Raw genomic sequence first — 20940 nt, 5'->3', positions numbered from 1 at the left:
CACGTGAGTGACCAATTCCGAATTGCTGGAAGCTTTTGTTGCGAACAGTCAACACGGGTCTTATTTTGACCATTTTATTATTTTTGTTCAGGCGTGAGTTATCAGCAAAATGAATAAATTGTCTTGTATTGTAGGGACGATTTCTCTATGTGGCTTTAGATATTGTTGATGTGGATAAATCTTCATCTAAGGGCAAATACATACAGTAGTGGCCAAAAGTAGATAGACAAACCGAATGTTTCGATTAAATCGCGCATATGTTAATTGATCGGTTTCCTATGCATGCATGTTATTTGTCGCAAAACACGTTATAAGAAATAATAAACAAATGTTGGTAAAGTTACTTTATTGTCAATAAAAAAATAAATCTTTGGAATTCACCTGGACAAAAGTAGATAAACGTAGTAAAAACAGTTGAATTTAACCCCTTCCCCTCGCCCCTCCCCTCCCCGTCTCCCCTCACCCTCACATCCTCCCCATCTCCCCTCCTCATCCACATCTCTCCTCCTCATCCACATCTCCCCTCCTCATCCACATCTCCCCTCACCATCTACATCTCCCCTCTCCAACCACATCCCCCCTCCACACCATCTCCACATCCCCATCTCCACCCCCCATCTCCCCTCCCCCTCCCTTGATTTTAATCCCTGTAGTGAGATCGGAAATTTTGATATTAATTCTTTTTTCAACCTATCAATCGAAATCGAAATTTTTGATCACCAATAGTGATCAATTATGAAAAGGTTTCACTACGTTTAAAAATGTTCTTTGGATTGTGATTCTAACTATAAAATTATACGAGTTTGCTAGGTGTACGTAGACTTGCAGTCAGGCACAAAAGAATTCATACACTATCCAATTTTTTCATTTGAAGGTTTTTAGAAATTTTACCTGAAAACTGACATATCTAACGTGTGAAATGGCTCAAATTATCTCTTTTAGTATTACTAAATTACAAAACATAAAATAAGAATTCACATCAATCAACAAAATATCGTTTTCTAACGGATCACAAAAGTATTCGTGCACTGCCAATACAACGCATTAATGCTAAAAGTAATGGATTATTTAACACTTTGTAGAACCCTCCCTTGGCTAAAATAACTTATTTCGGTCGTCTAGGCATTGAATATACCAAATTAGCTGTGGTTTTAAAGGAAATTTGTTCCCATTGTTCTTGTAAAAACAATTTCTGAAGATTCCCGACTTGTAATCTTTTTTTGAACCTCAGGAGAGTGGAATTTCCCGTCCAACTCATCTCGCAAATATTCGATTGGATTCAGGTCTGGGGATTCTGGTGGACGATCAAGAAGTTTTGGCACATTATAAGCAATCCACATTTTTATATTATGTGCATGATACTTCGAATCGTCGTCCTATTGTTAAGTCCACTTATTTAGCCCCAAGTTCTGCACACATAATGGTGTGTTAGCACACAAATTGTCAATATATTGCCCTCAATAAATGCTAAAGATCCAACCCCGGCCGCCGACATTGTCCCCCCCCCCCCTCCTCACCACCCTCACCACCCTCACCACAAACCATAACGTAGCCGCCACCGTGTTTAACTGTAGGGCATATATTTTCTGGATCGAATGCAGTGTTCTTTTTACACCAAACTTTGCTTTTGCCATCAGATCCATATAAATTAAATTTGCTCTCGTCGGTGGATAGAAAATTTTTCCAAAAACTTTCATCTTTTTCTACATATCTCTTGACAAAATCCACCGTTTCTGCTTATTATTTTTGATATAAACGGTTTCCTCCGGGGTATCTTTCTGTGGAATCCAGAAGATCGCAAATCTCTTCGTACGTTTTCTGAGTGTACTTTCTTCCTTGTTTCCATCGCCATGTGTATTATCCAGGTAGGAGCTCTCTGTTTCGTTTTTTTTAACTTTCTAAATAAAAACGCGTTCTTTTCGCAGAGTTAAGTTCTTTTTTCGCCTTTTCCTCGTTTTTTTTTAATGACACTTCCAGTTTTTTGTAATGTTTAATAACATATTGCACTGTAGAACGACTTTTATCAATTATTTTACTGATTTATCAATTTTTTTCCTCTCTGTAACTTTATTATTAAATTTCGAATATCTTGGAGACACTCTTGCCCTTTACGGCTCATTTTTAATGCTACCAACAAAGGTCTAAAAAACATATTGTCCACGTACCTACAAGTATTTGTAGGCAAAAAAATATATATAATTTTTCCTTTGATTTGTTTCGATCCAAATCAGATAAGCAGCTGCTTGGACGAATACTTTTTTGACCGGTCGTATATAAAACACATTATAAACTGCTCATAATTTGTAAAGTTAAGAAAAATATTTGCTATTTTTAAAAGTTGCTATAACTTTGTACACTACTGTATGTTTTGGGTCATTATTTTGTTGGAATTTCCAACAAAGAGGCATTTCATACTTCGCATATTCTCTAACACAGGGTGAGCCATTTGAGTGGAATAATTACGTCTTTTGAAATATTTGAGATAGAAAAAAAAACATTTAAACAACATTTTTGGGACTATTGCTTTCGCATTTATTGATGATCATGAAATTTATCTATATCTCATAATCGCACGTCTGGAATGTCCAACTTTTTTTCCAAATGGCAACCTATTATTTTTTGGTCTTTTTTTGGAATGGAAATTTCTTTTTCCATACCATTACAAGAAATGTGAGGGGGTTCTATTAGGAAAACTGTTAAATAAAATGCAATTATGTTTGTAACATTAGAACTCATTATTTTACGTGCGCCTATGACTATCGGTTTTATTTCTTGCTAGTTATTGAAATTTACAGTAAATGCTCAAAATGTTGACCATTACCTGTGACACATAAATTGTGTCATTGCAAAAAATGTTACTTTACATTTACCAACGTTTCATCACTTATTTCCCCGAAATGCATTATTTATTCGAGCCCTCAGGTCGTCTAAATTGTTTCGTCTATATACACTCTGTTCTTTACGTCGCCCCATAAAAAAATCACTGGGGGTTAAGTTAAGTGATCGAGCAGGCCATTCGACTGCTCCTCTCCTCCCAATCCATCTATTAGAAAACATTATTTAAGGAATTTCTCGCTTCTAATGTATAGTGGGGCAAGGTCCCATCTTGTTGAAACCAAATATCATTTTGATTTCGATAAGAGACTTTTACTGCTGGAATAACATTCTGGAATGACGGATTTAAATACCGCTCCGCTGTTAAAATTTCTTCTAAGAAAAATTATAATATTACCAAGAATGCCTGTCCAAACGTTTACTTTTCGAGGACATTGCATTTGATTTTATATCATCCGATAAGGGTTCCTTTGCAACCAATATCGGCAATTATGTCTATTGATTGATCCATTCAACATAAAAGTTACTTCAGCAGGAAACAAAATTTTGGGCAAAAAATGTGGATTTTGTTGACGCAAATTACTTAAAGTTTCGCAAAACTGTAACTTCTCATCCAAATGGTCTTCGGAAAGTTCTTGTAATACGTGTACCTCGTACGAATGAAATTTTTCCAGTTTTAGAAGTCTATAAGCACAAGTTTGAAACACGTTATAATCCCTTTCGAGCTCTTCTGGTAGATACTGTTGGGTTGTCTTAAACTTTCAATAGTAATTCTAAGGCTTTATTATCATCAGTCACTGATTTCGATCGACCTGTCTTAAGTTTAGCCCTGTCTGTCTCCTTGTATTTTTTTATTACTTTGGAAACACAAGATTGGACAGTAGAATCTCGGTTCGGATAAGCATAATTAAAAAGCACCTGCACCGTCTGTTGCGTTCTTCTTCTGTGTCCAAAACCGACCATTAATAAAATATTGACACGTTCTTTTTTGGTTAAGTGTACCATCTTATACCATTTTAACTGCACGTTGTCAATAAACATAAACAATTTTTCAATAATCAGCAAAAAATGAGACCGATAGCCATAGGTGCACGTAAAATAAAGAATTCTAATATTACGAACATAATTACGTTTTATTTCAAAATTTCCCTAATTCAACCCCTCTCTCCCCACATTTTTATACAGTGGTATGTGAAAAGAGATGGCCAGTCCAGAAGAAGACAAAAAATAATAGGTTTCTATTTGAGAAGAAAAGGTTTTTCTATCATTGGTTTTAATACTACAATGAAATAAACCCTAATAATACAGTAAATGTTCGAAGAGATGACCGCGTTGGTCAATACATAAATTGCACCGTCGTAACAAGTTTTGTTGTACCCTTTGGAAATCTCCTGGGGTATTCCGAATCACATTAAAAGCACTGAAAATTCTTTCACTTAATTCTTCAATATTTATTACTGGTTTCGTGTACACTAAACCCTTCAAGTGACCCCAAAGGAAATAATCCAGGGGGGTCAAATCAAGGGAGCGAGGAGGCCATCCTACTACGCTTCTCTTGCGTTACCTTGAGTTTCACCATGAATAAGCACCATATCAGTCAACTCCGGAAAAGTGTACTCCATTTTAAAGTAGCTTCTAACGCACGATGGTTAATTAAAGTCGATATGACAATAATTGTCATATTCCTGGACAACCGTTCACTTTAGAGTGTTTTAATAAGAATAACTTTTTTATGCAGAATTTACAGTTCTTTAATATTCTTGAACTCTTTTTACCGATAAATCTAAGTTTAAAAAAATTTTGAATGAAAATCTGTAATGATACTTGTATAACTAGCGCTCTCTATTATGTAAAAAATTTAATTATGCCCATCAAATTTATCGGATTACGAAACACAGATACCTACACCAATTTTCATTTTAACAGTCTCAGTAGAATTTTAATACCCTGTATCTCAGAAATGACAGGTCTTAAGACGATCTTTTATTAAGTAAACTATATTTATTTTTCGATAATCTGTTACCTCTATCGATTTGTCACCATAATTCTGAAACACCCTGTATATATTATTCCATACATATATGTATATGTTTATTTCGTTAGTCTTGGGTATAATTTAAAGCTGTGCTTATGAGGGTGGTCGCGGCTTTTGTCTTCACCTTAAAATCGATCGAATATCGAAATATCAGCAGGAATCGGAGTTGGAATAGAATAGGAATTCCCCGTCTTCGGGAAAGTCTTAAATACTAAACCCTCTGACGGCGCACCATGGGCGTACCCTGCTTAGGGGTGCCATCGACACCACGTGCACTGCCCGCCACATTGGATCGTGGTGCTGAACCTGATAAGAAGTCCTTCGTCGGCGGTAATTGTGTCTGCATCATTAGGGCCGACAAAGCTTATCATACGTAATACCGATGCCGACAAAGTAACTCTGCGGGAATTCTCGCGCACCAACCCTAACTCTATTGACAATCTACCATCTTTCCGATAGAGTCTTGACCTAATCAAAATATACAATGCAATACAATTAAAAACTATGTACAGGGTGGTCGATTTGCCTAGTAGATCCTACATATGGGTTACCCTGTACATCCCGTTATTAAATTATGTCCAGTCCTTGTATTCTACAATGGCTCTAGTACCTGACCGACTAAAACAGCCTCAGATTATAACACTGCCGTCTTCATGCTTAAGTGTTAGTACTTGGTACTTGACGTATCTTTTACTTGTAAGTCATTTTGCACAGTATTGCATTCGAATATGTATGTTAAATTGACTTTCGTCACTGCATAAGACGGTACGCCATTTTTCAGAGGTTCAGTCCAAGTGATTCTGAGCAAACTCTAAATGAGCCTTAATGTTCTTATTCGATAATACGGGTTTCTTAACAACAACCCTTCCAAATAAGCCCTTACTGCATGGTCGACATCTTACAGTCTTTTCGATCTATTGGAGATAAATTTCGCTATTAATCTCCCGAGCTGTCTTACTAGGGTCTTTTTGGGAAATTCTTTTTATCGCTCTATAATTACAGAGGTAGTTTTCTGCAGACGCCCTGTACTTTTGTGCCTTATAAGATTTCTGCGCTCATTACCAAAAGCAGCTATAATTTTCGATATGATACTTTTACTAATTTTCAGATTTTTGGCAATAAAAACTTGTTTTTGGCCATTTTCAATCAAATTAATGAACTTTTAAATAATTTGAAATAAGGCTAGTTGTACCCATGTCTTGTAGTATTAATATTGTCAATTCACCCAAAATATTTTTATATACTGAGAAAAGTAACGTGAATGAAAAGTTTCAAATTTTCGCCAACGAAAAGAAAATTGTGTTGCCTCAATGATAAACATACACCAATCCAATACATTAAACAACTTGTACAAGAATGGCACTAGCGAACAAGCCTTTTATGCACACGAGGATCTCTTAAAAAACACATTTCAACAAAAATTTCAAATTAAAAAGTTTCTAAACTTTTTTCCGCCCCTGTATTTAAGGGTCAAGTAAAACCGATCATATCTGAAAAAAATGCAGTTTTAACGTACAATTTCACTTATTTACTGACTAATTTCTTGCGGAAAGTGTGTTTTACGTGTTTAGCTTTTAATTTATATTTTAAAGCCCAAAAAGCACCCAAATATTTTAAAGTAACAAAGTTGAAGCTTGTTTTTTTAGTTCTCGACAACTTTGCCACCAAAATAATTTCTGGTGAAAGTAAGTAATTGAGCCGTGCTCTGCTTTGACTTCGTCGGTTCTATGGAAACGATCTGAGCCCAGTTATTCAAATTCCTCGTAACTTCGTCGATAATGTAATTTCCATAGAAATGCAGAAATTAACCAATTCCACGCTCTGATTTCGTTGTTGATGCAGAGTTGGTTGGACAAAAACATTTGGGACACCCTGTATGTAAAGCGACGAACTTTAAGGGTATGAGGAAGGCTTCCAAATCCTGAATGCCCCATAAAAAGTGCATTTAGATGTTTGGTACATTCTCTAACACTCTCACAGCCATCTTTTATTCGTTTACCAAGGGAAAAAAGTAGGAAATTCACTACCGGAGTGATGTTAATTTTTGAGTTCAAAACGAAAGTACGAGATGAGCGAAGGCATTCAATGTGCGTTTCTTCCAAGTAAAACGCATCATTTCATTCTTTGACTAATATCATTAAAATTCATTTGTATTTCATTTTTGCATAATTCTTGTGTTTGAAATTACTTACTTTTTTACTAGTACTTAATTTTTTACTTGCAAAAAAAACCTTTTACTGTTGTTTATCAGCCAAATACGCCAGTATTGAAAATAATTGAATGTCTAGACAGGGAAACAGTAAAAGTGTTACTCTACAGCTTGGACATAAAACAGACACTTTACAGCCTGTTCGATGTTATTAAAAGGTCAATTTTCTAGCAGTCGACGACAAATTTGTTTTGGTGCTTGTGAGATTACAGGAAAAGACAATAATAATCGAAAAGCGCATTTTTTGCGACATTTTAAACTTATCGATCCACCCTCAAGATTTACTGCTTTCAATACAGGGTCTCCCAAATGTTCATGCCTAGCCAACTATATACAGTCACGTAAAAAAAGTATTCATACAGCCGGGAAAAAATTCTGTAAACCGTAACTTTTGACTGATTTTGTTCAAATTTTGTATAATGAAAATTCAAACCGAAACTCAATTTGCGTAATTGAGCAACTTTTGAAAATTTAACTTTTAGAGTGCTTTCCAGCATTTAAAAAAAACTCCGTTTTGAAAACTTCTTGTGCGGTGGAAATTTTTCAATGTGGTTTTAACATTCTTATAGAGGGGATTTTTCTTCATATATCCTGAAAATTTGATCAAAATCGAACAACAAATAAGGGAGTTGCAGCCTTTCAAAAACGCCAAAGAGTGACGATTTTCGCGCAAAATGACGAAACTTTGACATTTTTGACGACTTTAAAAAGCTGCAACTCCCTTATTTGCGGTTCGATTTTGATCAAATTTTCAGGATATATGAAAAAAAATCCTCTCTGCAAGAGTTTTTTTTAAACGCTGGAAAGCACCCTAAAAGTTAAATTTTCAAAAGTTGCTCAATTACGCAAATTGGGTTTCGGTTTGAATTTTCATTATACAAAATTTGAACAAAATCAGTCAAAAGTTACGGTTTACAGAATTTTTTTCCGGCTGTATGAATGCTTTTTTTAATGACTGTAGGTATAACGATAGGGCCTCCGAGTTATAATTCTGCCAATTCTGAAGAAGAACTGCCAATCTTAAAAACAGAACCAAATCAAACATGAAGACCTGAGCGTTAGCAGAACCACAGAGAATCTGGGTCGAAAAATGTATAATAGAATTTAAAAAAACTTGTTTCCGCTGCAGACACCCCGTATTTCGTACCATTGCTGTCCTCAGTGCATGACATTGCTGATTTGACCATTATAATTTGCAAATAAAATGGAATACGGCTCTGATGCAACGTAAAGAGGGAAATACTGTTTCTGCCAAATCGATGAAATTACACCCCTCCATCCCCAAATTCTTCCTTGGAATTGCGCAGGGTTGGGAAATTCTCAAATTGTACATATTTGTACTGAATATTCTACATTCTTTACCTTAGTATCTTTACATTGTTGAGTAAGTTTAAGTAAAAATACAACGATGTTCGAGAGATTTATGGAATTTTAGCAAATCAGCTTTTTGATTCAAAGAGGAATTCAAAAGAAATCGATGTAGTACAAAATTACCTGCAACCTAGTACAGCTCTCTCATGTTCTGGTCCATTTATCTTACAAGAAGGGCACGATGTGCTTTCACTTCTCACATGGTCCAAAAGTGCACATTTCTCCCTCCAAAATTTTTTCATTTTAACTAATTCTCTTATAAGAAATACTAAAAGTCAGACTTTGGTTTTGGACAACACAAACTGGGTGTGGACAAGATTACCTCATTATAAGGTGTGCTTTTAATTAGGTATATTGAGGGGTTATAATTTAACGTTATGGGTGCAATACGAATAGGTTTAGATGTTTATATCTGTTTAGCACAATAGATTGTAAGTTTCATTCAATATTTAGGTTCAAATAGTTTAATATTTATATACTCCCATAAACAATGAGCCAATATTTAGTGTTAAATAAAAGTTTTTAGTTTAGCTAATAGTGACTGATGTATATGTAAATATTTGTGTGTACATAATTGTTTGTGTGTTGCATGGTTTTACATTATGTACAAAGTGGGTCAATTTCGATGTTTATGTAGAATATCTTGGTAATTACAGGAGATAGAGTGGGCACATGAAATAGAGCATCCCCAATTTTTTTTTAATAAGTTTAACAGTTAAAAGCGGTTAAAAATGCTTGATTCGTTAAAAGTTGCCTAAAATGTCGAAAATGTAGGCCAATGCTCCCTTTTGAACGAAAATAAGCTTCATATACAATAGATATAGCGGTTTACCTATCCATAATGCACTTCTTTGCTTGTTTGCTCAGTTAAGAAATTACCTAAAATTCTCTGCTGGTACTCGATCTCGTACATCCTCAAAAAGTCTTGTGAAAACTTGGAAAAATATGATAAGTTGAGGTATTTTATGCCCAGTAGCAGTAACTTTGACATTGCTTTCCGAATATATTTCAATCAGGATCCGGAAAGAAGACAATTTCGTAGATTTTTTTTTTTTTTTTTAATCTAAAAGAAAGTTTGTCCGATCATGAATCATTTAAAGCAGGACTGGAATTTTTCAATATTGAAAATCTTAATGTGAACGAACTCACCATTTCCCGTATTGCAAGTTGTCGGTCTTCGTTTCCTTGGAATATTTCATGATGTTATCGATTTTTCTCTTAGGATGCCGATTTTGAATATGTTTTGGATGCAATGTTTGAGATACGATTCGTTCGAATAAATATCAGCATATGATATTTTGTTTGGCTTTTATAAGACAATTTTGAGATTAATGAGGCCGAATCGTCAGCACAGACTTTTCAACGGTTTTTTAATTAAAAAAAAAAAAACAACCGATCAAATGCGTTACGAATAAGTAAATCGCTATACCTAAAATGCAATAATTTTTTTTTTCAAACCAATCACATTTCATTTTGTAAAGAAAAAATGCCCTTATCCGATTATGTCTCAAATTTACTAAATAATGGAAATTTAAGATCGGATTTAAAAATACCATCATAACTTAATAACCATGGATTATCTAATATTGCCAAAATCGAGTTATTACTTAGCTCGAAAACCAAAAACGACAGGAAATTTGTAATCACTCTACTAGAATCATTTCCAAAAAAAAACGTATAGAGAATACCTTATTCGCTTTTCACCTGCTCCTGCAGGTACCGAGATATCCCTTACAAACATCGAAATTTGCTCCTGTTACATGCTTTTTGTGTGTTTGTAATTTTAGGGGCACAATGCACACTCAAGCTTTAAATACCTTACGTAGCATGATTATTGTCTTTACCAATTTTCCATACATCCATTTGATTTGTATTTTTTTAAATAAAAACATTCCTTATATTTGTTTTTGAACTATTTTAACATTCTTACTGTTCACTAACAAAATAACCCATAAAATTAATACGTAACAATTTCAAATTAATTTCAAAAATGCACTCAATTGAATAAAACGAAAACCAGCACAGTGCACGTCTCTTTTCATCTGCAAAAGCACACCATCGATTTTCGTCACAAAAGGCACAGGGTAAGCTTTTGGAGTTTAGTGTTTAACCATTCTCACACTGCATTCTGAGTGTATTTTGCATGTAAGAAGATGGGAAGTTCCTTGACTTGACACATCGCTAGAATGAAGGTGAGCCACAATTTTCTTTGTATGTTATTGGTATTAAGAATAACCGCATTAATTTATATAGGGTGAGTTTTTTACGCGTGTCACGTAAGTATCTCGGGAGTTATCAGTTTTAAAAGAAAAGTTTTAAATAAAAGAGGGGTTGTATGAAGGAGGGAAATTTTTGGCATTATCACTGTTTTGATTTAGGGTCACCTTCAGGCTCTAATTGAGGTCAACTTTGTTTTTTTTTCTTTCTTTCTTTTTTTTTTTTTTTTTTTTTTTTTTTTTTTCAAATGAACACCCCACATTTTTTGACAGATTCTGATTTATTGTTGAAAAAAAATATTTTTTTTACTTTTCACATTTTTTTATTCAATTGATAGTTTTGAACCAATTGCACTGTTTAAAGAATTTTTCTTTCAACGAAAAATACTTAGATCAATACATTCAACAGAAAGAATTTTAAAAAAGATAATATTTCACCAATACAATAAAATAGACGTTCAAAATGATGTCTTTCTACTTCAATGCATTTAGCGAGTCTCATTTTACACGACTATTGGATATTGAAAAACATTTCTGGTGGAATGTTACGATAAGCCCCTCTTATTCTTTTTTTCATGTTAAGCAGTTGTTGACTCTTCGACATAGACAACTTCTTTTATATATCCCCAAAGGAAGGAATCTGGAAATTTTAAATCTGGCCACTAACGGTGACCAATTAACATTACCACCACAACCAATCCGCTTTTGGAGAAATATTTCATCCAAATTTTTCGACCACTTGCGTAATGGGCTTGCACCCGTCATGCTAATACCACGTGGTAATTTGTCAATTTTATTTTATTTTTTGAAAAAAAGGGTCAATTAAATGTTTATTCACAATGTTACACCGAATGTTTACCGTCCATGAACGCTGACTTTCCACCTCTCGCAACCAACAGGCATCTTCAAAAACCCAGTAATGCATGGTATGTCCGTGGACTTGCTCATGGTTTGTAAATCAAGATTCGTCCGAAAACGGTACATTCGAGAAAAAAAAATCATTTTGTCTGATTTTCCTTTAAGCCCGAGTACAAAAGGCAACTCGATTTTGAATTATTTTGAAAATCGTTATCATATCATAGTTCTTCATGAAAAAAGAAGTGATAAAGATAAAGCTTATGATTTTTCAAAATTTCGCAAATCCTGCTTTGATACACCAGAATCTTCAGCCAGGTAGCGAGTAGGATCAAGTGCAACTGTAGCTAAAGTATCAATTTAATTGTTTTCATTTCCAACAACAGTCTTTGAGTGTGCTCTTTTTCATGTTTGTGTTTCGACTCTTCCTATCTCTCGAAAGGAACTCACAATTTTACTGACAAAAGTCCAAGATGGAACTATGTGTTGTAGGAAACGCTCGGTATAAAGTTACATAGTTGCAGCAAAACTTCGACCTGATTCGTCCTAAGCAAAAACGTTTTCAAATTTTTCATCTTTTGAAAAGCGCACTGCCATTTTAAAATGTCTATTGCTCTAAAATTTATTTGAACCTTTTAGCAAGTAGAACTGTAAAATAACAAAATGATAAAATATCTATTTGCTCTACAATTGTCAATATAAAAAAAAAAACACATTTTTCAAGGAAAAACACGTTTGTTTTCAACAATAAATCAGAATCTGTCAAAAAATGTGGGGTTTTCATTCGAAAAAACAAAATTGACCTTGATTCGTGCCTGAAGGTGCCCTTGCATCGAAACAGTGATAATGCTAAAATTTTTCCCTTTCATGCAACCCCTCCGTTGTTTGAAGCTTTCTCTTTTAAAACTGATAACTTTAGAGATATTTACGAGACTCACTTAAAAAACTCACTCTATATATATCGTGCTTAAGCATGCAATTTACAAGGTGATTCCTAAATGTTGAAAAATATTTCACGGGTAGCCAAAAAGTGCATGCATGGTTTTAAAAGCGTGGGAACGATCAAATAATCCAGAATTTAATTAAGAAAAACTAAGACATATATATAATACAGGGTGGTTATGTGTACCTCTCAATTCAATGATGATAACGATAATGCTTCCTTGGTTAAGTATGTTTCCTCGTTTAAAGGCCAGAACTTTCTTACCATGTGAGATACATACTATTTTGTTCCATTTCTTCTATATGTTGATGATTCTAAATTATTTTCTGAAGCATGTACTGTCCCTGCCTCCAATAGTTTTTGAGATGATGATGCTCGCAATCTTAAATGTTTCGTAATCAGTAGCTCCATAACGGTTCGAGTAAAGAAAATTTTTTTTCTAATTTTGAAAAACGTTGAGAGATTTTAGAATTTTTCTATATGCCTTTTATACATAGTGGTCCCCGTTTGGCTAAATTTATCAATTAAATTTTTATAATGTAATCAAATTCTTCGTATTTTGCCCACAACTCTAGTAGTTTTTGAGATATTGACTTCAAAATTTTTGCCTACAAAAATGTTCATTTATGTTGTACTCCGTTAGACGTACGACGTGATTTAGTCAATCGTAAATTCATACATCAAATCTACCTACAATAAAGCTCATTTAATACTAGATACTAGGTCAAGCGACGTTCACGCTCAGTAAAATGAGCACAACACCGACTTGAATGCTTAAGACCGTGGCGTCAATTAATTTTAGTGTTAACTCATTGGACCCTGATACTATAGGAATATGTGAGAGTGAAAATGGATTTTTTTCTACGTTGATCGGCCAAAACGTGAAATTCACTCGCACATGTTCTTCTAAAATCAGGGGCATGATACTTTTCAACGTATTAAATTCTAAGATTTGCTTGAGTGGAGAGCTACAGTACAAAACGAGCTTTAAACTTCTTCCAACCCGCCAGGAACCTCTCTCCCAAAGGTTCTAGAACCCTTTTCGACAAACGTATTGATCGTTTCAAGTTCTAATCTATAACACGAGTTACCCAAAAGCGTTTTTGAACCGTTATTGAACGGTTTCTCCTGGCTGGTTGAAACGAGCCTATTCAACGTATGTGTTGAATTTCATCTGCATCGCTTGGTTGCGCGATGCAGCATCGAACACAAAATCAAAAATCAACCAATTTTCTATTAACAACTTTTTTCACTGTTTAAGTAATATTTAACTGAGTTTGTAATGCATTTTTTGCAAAAACACGTCAAAAATTGTATTTTTTATTCGATTTAATGCCGTTTGTAAAAATAAAATGTCAAAAAGTTAATAAGGGACTGTTACAATTTAGAGCGCTATAGAGCGAGACAAGAATAAGGTACCAAACTAATTGCTAAAGAGTCACCCTGTATTTAAATAACGTGATTTTTTTTTAAATTTTAAAACACGAAAAATCAGCAAAACAACAAAAGCCATAAGTTTTTTATTGCTGATGTTGAATGCTTTCCTTCATTGGTATTAATGATGATTAAATTAGCACGAAGGCAAAATTTATCTGGTAAAACATGAGGTCGAGTCATATTAGGCTGGATATATTTCTGAAAAATGTTCTCGCTCTTTAGGCATAAACACAATTACGTTTATTAAAAATACTGAGTTAACGGAATTCCTTGTCCCTCAGAAAGAACAAAAAAGTGTACAAGAGGGGTCCGTGCAAGGTGGTTCACTACTGTATGTGAAAAGCCGTTTAGAAAAAAAAGTTGTATATAAAAATTATTCAATTTTTCACGAATTTAAATTTTTTTATTTATTTTCGAAGTGACATAGTAGTTCAGAAAACCGTGGTGTGATAAAAATACATTTTTTAAAATTAAATGCACTGTATTTTTTTGCGGATACTAATTCCCCTTGTAATTATAAATATTTAATAGTGTAGGAAATATGCTTTTTTTAGCAGCTTTTGAGTTCATTAAAGTAAAAAGCGAAAGAAAAATATGCTTCTCAAAACATTCAATAAATTCACAAAGTATTAATTGAATCGTTTGAAAACTTATTCAATTAAAACAAAGGATGGTTCAACTGGAGTATACTTTTAATCTTCGACAAATTTAATGGAAGAAGGAGAAGTGAAAGAAATAGGGTGTCTTATTAAAAAAAAAATCTAGTTTGGGGGACTTTATATATGAAAAGTTTGACCCTTTTTCACACCTTGTATAAAATTCCTTTAAAATAAAAAAAAATATATTCTAATAGAACCATTCTTTGTTTTTAATCGGACAAGATTTCAATCGATTTAATTAATACTTTGTAAATTTATTGAGAACTTTGAGAAGCGTATTTTTCCATCGATCTTTACTTTAAATTGATTTAACTGAAAAAGTACTAAAAATGTTAAATTTTTTTAATTTTTAATTAATTTAATAACCATAAAATTAATTTAAATTTTAATTAAATTAATTTTATGATTTAAAATAAATAGCTGCTAATTTCGTAATAAACAGGCCCCAAGAAACTGCAAGATCTATCGCAGGTATAACATTCTTGAACTTACTATCACAAAAAAACAACAAAATATACCATTTTTTTTTAGTTATTATCGTACTTGTTTATCCAGCCTGCACTATGACAAAAAAATTACCATCAAAATTGGTCATCATCGTCCCCATCGCATATTCATGATGGAATATTTCACAATAATTAATTATGTATTCTGAGCTGCCCATGTTTAAAGTGAAACATTTACGAAACTGTATCCACAGGGTGGACCAGTCACATGGAATAAATTCAATATCTGCATTTTTCGACATTTTAAAATCTGAAATCACCTCCTGTGACGTAAAAGTTTCATTCTTAAATTCGACCCCCTTTGTGTGCCAATTGCTACTTCCCAATTTTTAAATTAAAAATTTGAGTTTGTGATATGTTCTTTGGAACGTTTTCTCGTTCTCTATTTAAAATTTAATTTGAAAGAATAATAGAAAAAAAAACTCGTGTAATTGACGAAAATCGCTACAAAAAACAAAAACTTATTAATTAGTACCACTTTGTTGGTGATAATGTAATAAAATAACAAAACCAATCAGTCTCAACGTAGCTCGACTTAATTTTTCGAAATCGGTGGTTAGGGAAGCGAGGATTCCCTAGAATGGCCAGCACGATCACCTGATCTTACTCCATCGGAGTTTGTCTTGTGGGAATATGTAAAGAGCATGTGTTGAAGACGTTGTTATTTACGGTTAAGATACTACAAACAGGTTCGAACCATGCATTTTGAACATTTCATAGAAGAGTGAGATTGATTTTTGTTCATTGTAGAGAATGTTGCCAGGTACATGATTTTTCTTTTTATACTTCTTTGCAATAAAGTTTATCACCGTAGGAGTTTTATATAAAGAGTGAAAAATATTTGAATTGAGGTATCACAAGCCCATACTTGAAATTTATAAATTTGGGGGTTGCAACTCTCACGCAAAGGGAGTTAAATTGAGGGGAGAAATTTTTATGTTACAGGATGTAATTTAAGCATCTAAAATTGACGTTTCTCGATATTTTTTCACACATGTCGAGATATGAATTTATTCCATTTGGCTGTTCTACCCTACACACTAAATTTTTGCCTTACTTTCATGCAATATAATATGATGTATTTCCAATATTTACGAATCACCCTAATGTAACAGTAAAAAAATACATTTTGCTCCAATGCAAAATTTTTACGTTTCTCGAAAACATCCTCACCCCCAAAAACGTATTGTTCTAAGCACGATAGAAGCATGATTTTTTTCAAGGTAGAGTGCGAGGTAGTTACTTATAACTTCTTCAATGACAACTTCCGCACGTGCTAAATGGAACTTTTATTTGCAGAAGGCGTACTACCTCCATCCTCCCCCAAAGACGCAACACTTACCATGTTTGGGTACGCTGACAACGAACCTTACTACTACCACCCCCAGTCTTACTACCAACAACCGGACTATCGACAAGGAGGGACCCCGTTTTACTCAACACTGCCTTCTAAAAAGACACAGTACTTCCCCTATGATCCTCCCCCAGAACGGAGCGTGACTCCCGACATAACTCGAGGCCTATCCAAGATGAGTGACGAAAGCTTGATTCACCGAATAGGCATTCCTGTTAATGCACGCCAGTATGGTAGCCCAGAACACTCTACCCAGGAGGAGTCTTTCAAAGTATCTCCAATTGATCCTCGAAATGTTGGAAGTTTTAAATCTTCAACGCCTTCCCAAATTCGAGCTGCAGAGAACCTAGAGAGCAGGCTCTTATCTCCGAAACGAAGCACGAGGTCTAATGATGAACTATATGCAGTTATTCATAAAACCAAAAAGAAGTTGAATATTGAGGATAACGTAAATAGGGCTTCGCCCCCTGTGATGGAAGTTGAAACGAGCACTCCGAAAAAAATGAGCGTTGAAACTGGATATATAGGATCGAGAGCCAATGCGTCACCTTCCAGGGGAGAGTATATCGACTTCACTGCTAATATCGATAAATTATCCCCGATCAACGAGCCTAAAACGTGCAACGATCGCAAGGGCATGAAGAAAACCTCGACTTTAGACTTCAAGAGACTGCTATTGCAAAAAAGCAGTTCCCTGTCGGGAAACAAGAAATTATCTGCAGTAGAGCAACTCAAGCTCTCCAAAGAGCAAATGGAGAAACAAAAAGAAAGCCATCCTCATCCCAGTAAAGACATGACAATTTTAGACCTAAGTGCTTCGCCCAGAAGTTTAGTGAATCGCAAAATCTACAATCCTCCGGGAAGTCCCGAAAGAGGAACTGTGAAGCCAGCGAATAAAATTCTGAGTCCCAGGTCTCAGTGGCGGTTCGCAAATCCAAGGAGTAATGTTCTCTCTTCGACTATCTTGGAGGATTGCAGAGAAGATGACAATAGTAGCAACGCCTCTAAGAGTTCTCTGGAGAAACGTAGTTTGAAAAGCCAAAGTGGTGAAGTTAAACCAATTGTAGAAAATAAGGATACGAGGATTGCCTCTGTAAGCGAAAGGATATCTGTCCAAAGGGCCAGGTTTTTTGGCAATGAAGAAGGTTCGACAGCTAAAAAAAGCCCTCCTACTTTAGAAACTGCGTTTTAAGATAGGAAAAAGCTTCAAATAAAATCTCCTACATATTCCTTTTATATATTTTGATGTCTTTTTTTTGATCATAGGTAACGGTGTCCAGTAAAATTCCTGGTCAAGGACACAAATTTCTTTAATTGCGTACCGACTTAGTTGTTTAAGTTTTAATTTTAGATAATTAATTAAATTAGCAGCTATGCGTTTAGAAAGCTGATTTGACTAAATGGTTTCAGTTCAGAAGAGACACGTTTGTCAATAACAAAATCTTTGTCATTCCCTTGCTTACCAGGAGTTCTATCGGTGCCACTCTTGTGATTCGTCATAGCAGGTGTGTAGTTATATTTTAAGAGAAATCGACTGTTGCAGTATTTTCATATAGCCTTGTAAATAAGTTTTATTTATATAAGTATTTTATATAATCAAATAATATGACTTTACTTTACTTAAGTATTCCTAGGATTTTCAGGCCTACTGTCAAAAGGAAATTTCTAGTCTGTGTGTACTGTACTTACCATCAGCATTCATTTCGCCTTCACGTGATCTTGGTCACGTTAACAATGTATAAAGTTATAGCTTCCCCTACATAATTTTTAATCTAAAACGGATTGCCATTACTTTCTTCAGATGGGAATTATATTGTAAACTAGTATTATTTACCATAAAGGTTAATATATTGCATCTTTGTACATAGAAAACAATAAAAATTTGTTTGAATATTATCATAGTTTAAATATTTAATCAGGTATTCTCTGTCTTAATAAAAGTGTTTAAAGAGACATTTCAACAAGTAAATCTGCATTTACTTATTGAAAAAACTTTTATACGGGGTGAGTTTCCTAAACACAGGGCGCAAATCTAAAGGAACATTGCTCGAGTCGAAATAAGAAAGAAGTACCTACGTGACAATCGAGCACGTAGCAGCGCGCTTCTCGTGCTTTTGGTCCAGTTGAAACTGGAAAGGTCAACCATCAAGTGGATGGGGATCCGGCCCGCCAACCATCAAGACCACGATGGAGCGCTTTAAACACTTTTGATCTAGTTTACATCGCGAAAATGAATCGTTGAGTAAATGAGAGATTCGACCCATTGACCATCAAACATGTGGTGTATGCGTTGGTGCTTGGAATCGCTTCTCTTCCGAAGTACCGTACGTTAAACACAACCCTGGTGTTTTCGAAAGAGCTCGGCAGCCATTTAGAAGAAAACTGCTTCTATGCACTTTAGCTGGTGGCAGCAATTGAACAAAAAAAATTGTCATCTCAAAACGTCGCTTAAAGATCTGCAACAGTTTTGGGCTTTAATTTTAATGAAAAACGGACTCAATCAGATCAGCCGCGCCTGCGCTCCGAAACCATCTAGGAATTTCTTTGCGTTGCAATTCCTACTCCTCGACTGTCTTACAAAGTGCCCAATTTTGGTTACATTCAAACATGATATAAACGTGTTACAATGTAAACTTTTCAATTTAACAACAAAGTTAATGTTTAAGTTTTAGGATAATGAAGGGATTATGTCCATATTTCTCCCTATTGATCCTATTGAGTATCTTCTATTACTATCAGTAGCAGATAGCCTCTAGGCAAGATTATCTAACGATAATTTACATATTTTTCCGTGATACCCATTAATCACGTTCTAATTTTCATAACTGAAATATAATATTAAGCTGCGGAATTCAAGCATACAAGCGAAACAACAGGTACATGCTACACGGTTGAGAAGCGATTTCACCAGAGATGGCTCCAGAGCCAGATTTACTCCCCTTCTATATAGTTACTAGATATTTATAATAGAATCGTCAAATATAATAGGATTCTGAATGAAAACACTATTCCCTCTATTAGACAGATAATATGCTATTTCACATTACACACCATCCATTATCGGGACACTATCACATGTTTAATCGTCTGGCTCTGAAGTGCTCCATATGATGGAACATTGTTTTACGTTGTTATGGCTATTGATTTAACCAACTGAATATACCGTGCGGTTCTAAATTGTTACCACCCCCCTGTTAGCTCTTTTACAAATTATTATTTTCGAAAAAACTCAAAAGCAGTATTAAATAGAATTTAAAAAAAAAATCTTTTCAAGTTCGTTATTTTTCAAAATTTTACTTACCTCAGCAGTAGGTCAAAATTGCCGATTTTTTTAAATTGAAACATGAGTTAAATTACGCATTTACAAAATTCAAGGTATTTCGAAACAACATTTAATGGTGTAATGCGATTTAGAATCGTTGTGTTCTTTTTTGAAGAAAAGAGCCATAAATAAAAAAATAAATGTCGCAAAAATGTAATTCAAATAAATTTTCGGTTGTTTTTATAAAATTTCAGGACTTACGTAGCCCCCTGTATCGTCGCGGGGTCATCCGCGTTATCTTGTGCTCATCTGCATTTCATTCCATGTTATGCCATTGTATTATCCTTGTACAAAGACGCCTGGCGCTATGGACAAGTGAAACCTATTAGGACCTTAAGATAAAGCCGCCCTTACCCGTTAGAAATACATAATTTTCCTCACAACTTCCAGTGAGCAGTTGGAAGTCTGATCGTTGTGAAGTAGTTCTTAAGTGCGACAAAAATAGTTTTTGACGCCTATTGTGCACAATAAATTAGTTTAATTCAACTAGTGTTCAAAAGTACTAATAATTTGTTAGGTATGCATTCGTCAGAAGGAAAAGATCTCCTGATTTGACACCTCTGGACTTTTTATAGAGCTACGTTAAATCAAAGACCCCGGTTACGCCACCAGAGAATTTGGCACGATTGCAACGTCGAATTACAAGTTTGCAGATCCATTAACTCACAAACCTTCGTTAATGTAAGGCAGGTTACATTTTTGTAAGGAGCAAAATGGCGCCAATTTTGAACGTTTCATTTACTTAATTTACTATCAACAAACAAGTTTCTTAAATTTGTTATGTACTATGAAACTGAATTTGTATTACATTTTTTGCGTTTATTTATAGCTTATTTTCTCAATTACTAATTGATCGATTTGATATCGAATTACACGATTAAACATGGTTTTAATATACCTTTAGCTTGCGGTGTAACTTAACTCGAGATAAATTTTTTTTTAATGTCAAAAGATAGTATTTTTTGTCGTATTTAATGCAAATTTCGGGTTTTTAAGAAATAATAATTTACTAAAAAGTTAACAGGTTGGTATTTGAGCCGCACGGTATTTGATCCAAATACGACGGTTTAAACCTAAAAACGCGTATCATCCGGCATTCGTTCAAAATAGGCAACCTGATCCACCTCAACTTTGTAATCGTGTTGCCAACTGTTGCCTTTCCTCAAGCTCCCCCGGATCCCTTCTTTCCAAACTCCTA

General features: G+C 34.5%; 2 protein-coding genes across 8 annotated transcripts in view; one reads left to right on the top strand and one right to left on the bottom strand.

Moving 5' to 3' along the window:
- gukh (GUK-holder) overlaps positions 1-18316 on the top strand; it is a 141029-nt gene extending 122713 nt beyond the window's left edge. Inside the window, exon 8 of the mRNA XM_066297057.1 lies at positions 16366-18316. Coding sequence (XP_066153154.1) covers positions 16366-17612 — 1247 coding nt within the window. The 3' untranslated portion in view covers positions 17613-18316. The remainder of the gene's footprint in view (positions 1-16365) is intronic.
- Positions 18241-20940, bottom strand: part of LOC136347249 (myogenesis-regulating glycosidase) — a 29286-nt gene continuing 26586 nt past the window's right edge. For all 7 annotated transcript variants that reach the window (XM_066297060.1, XM_066297062.1, XM_066297064.1 and 4 more), the window contains one exon: positions 18241-20937. In XM_066297060.1, coding sequence (XP_066153157.1) covers positions 20816-20937 — 122 coding nt within the window. In that variant the 3' untranslated portion in view covers positions 18241-20815. The remainder of the gene's footprint in view (positions 20938-20940) is intronic.

Source organism: Euwallacea fornicatus, chromosome 27, assembly GCF_040115645.1.
Source record: "Euwallacea fornicatus isolate EFF26 chromosome 27, ASM4011564v1, whole genome shotgun sequence".
Taxonomy (NCBI): domain Eukaryota; kingdom Metazoa; phylum Arthropoda; class Insecta; order Coleoptera; family Curculionidae; genus Euwallacea; species Euwallacea fornicatus.
The sequence above is the reverse complement of the archived record's forward strand: the minus strand, read 5'-3'. Positions and strand labels throughout refer to the sequence as shown.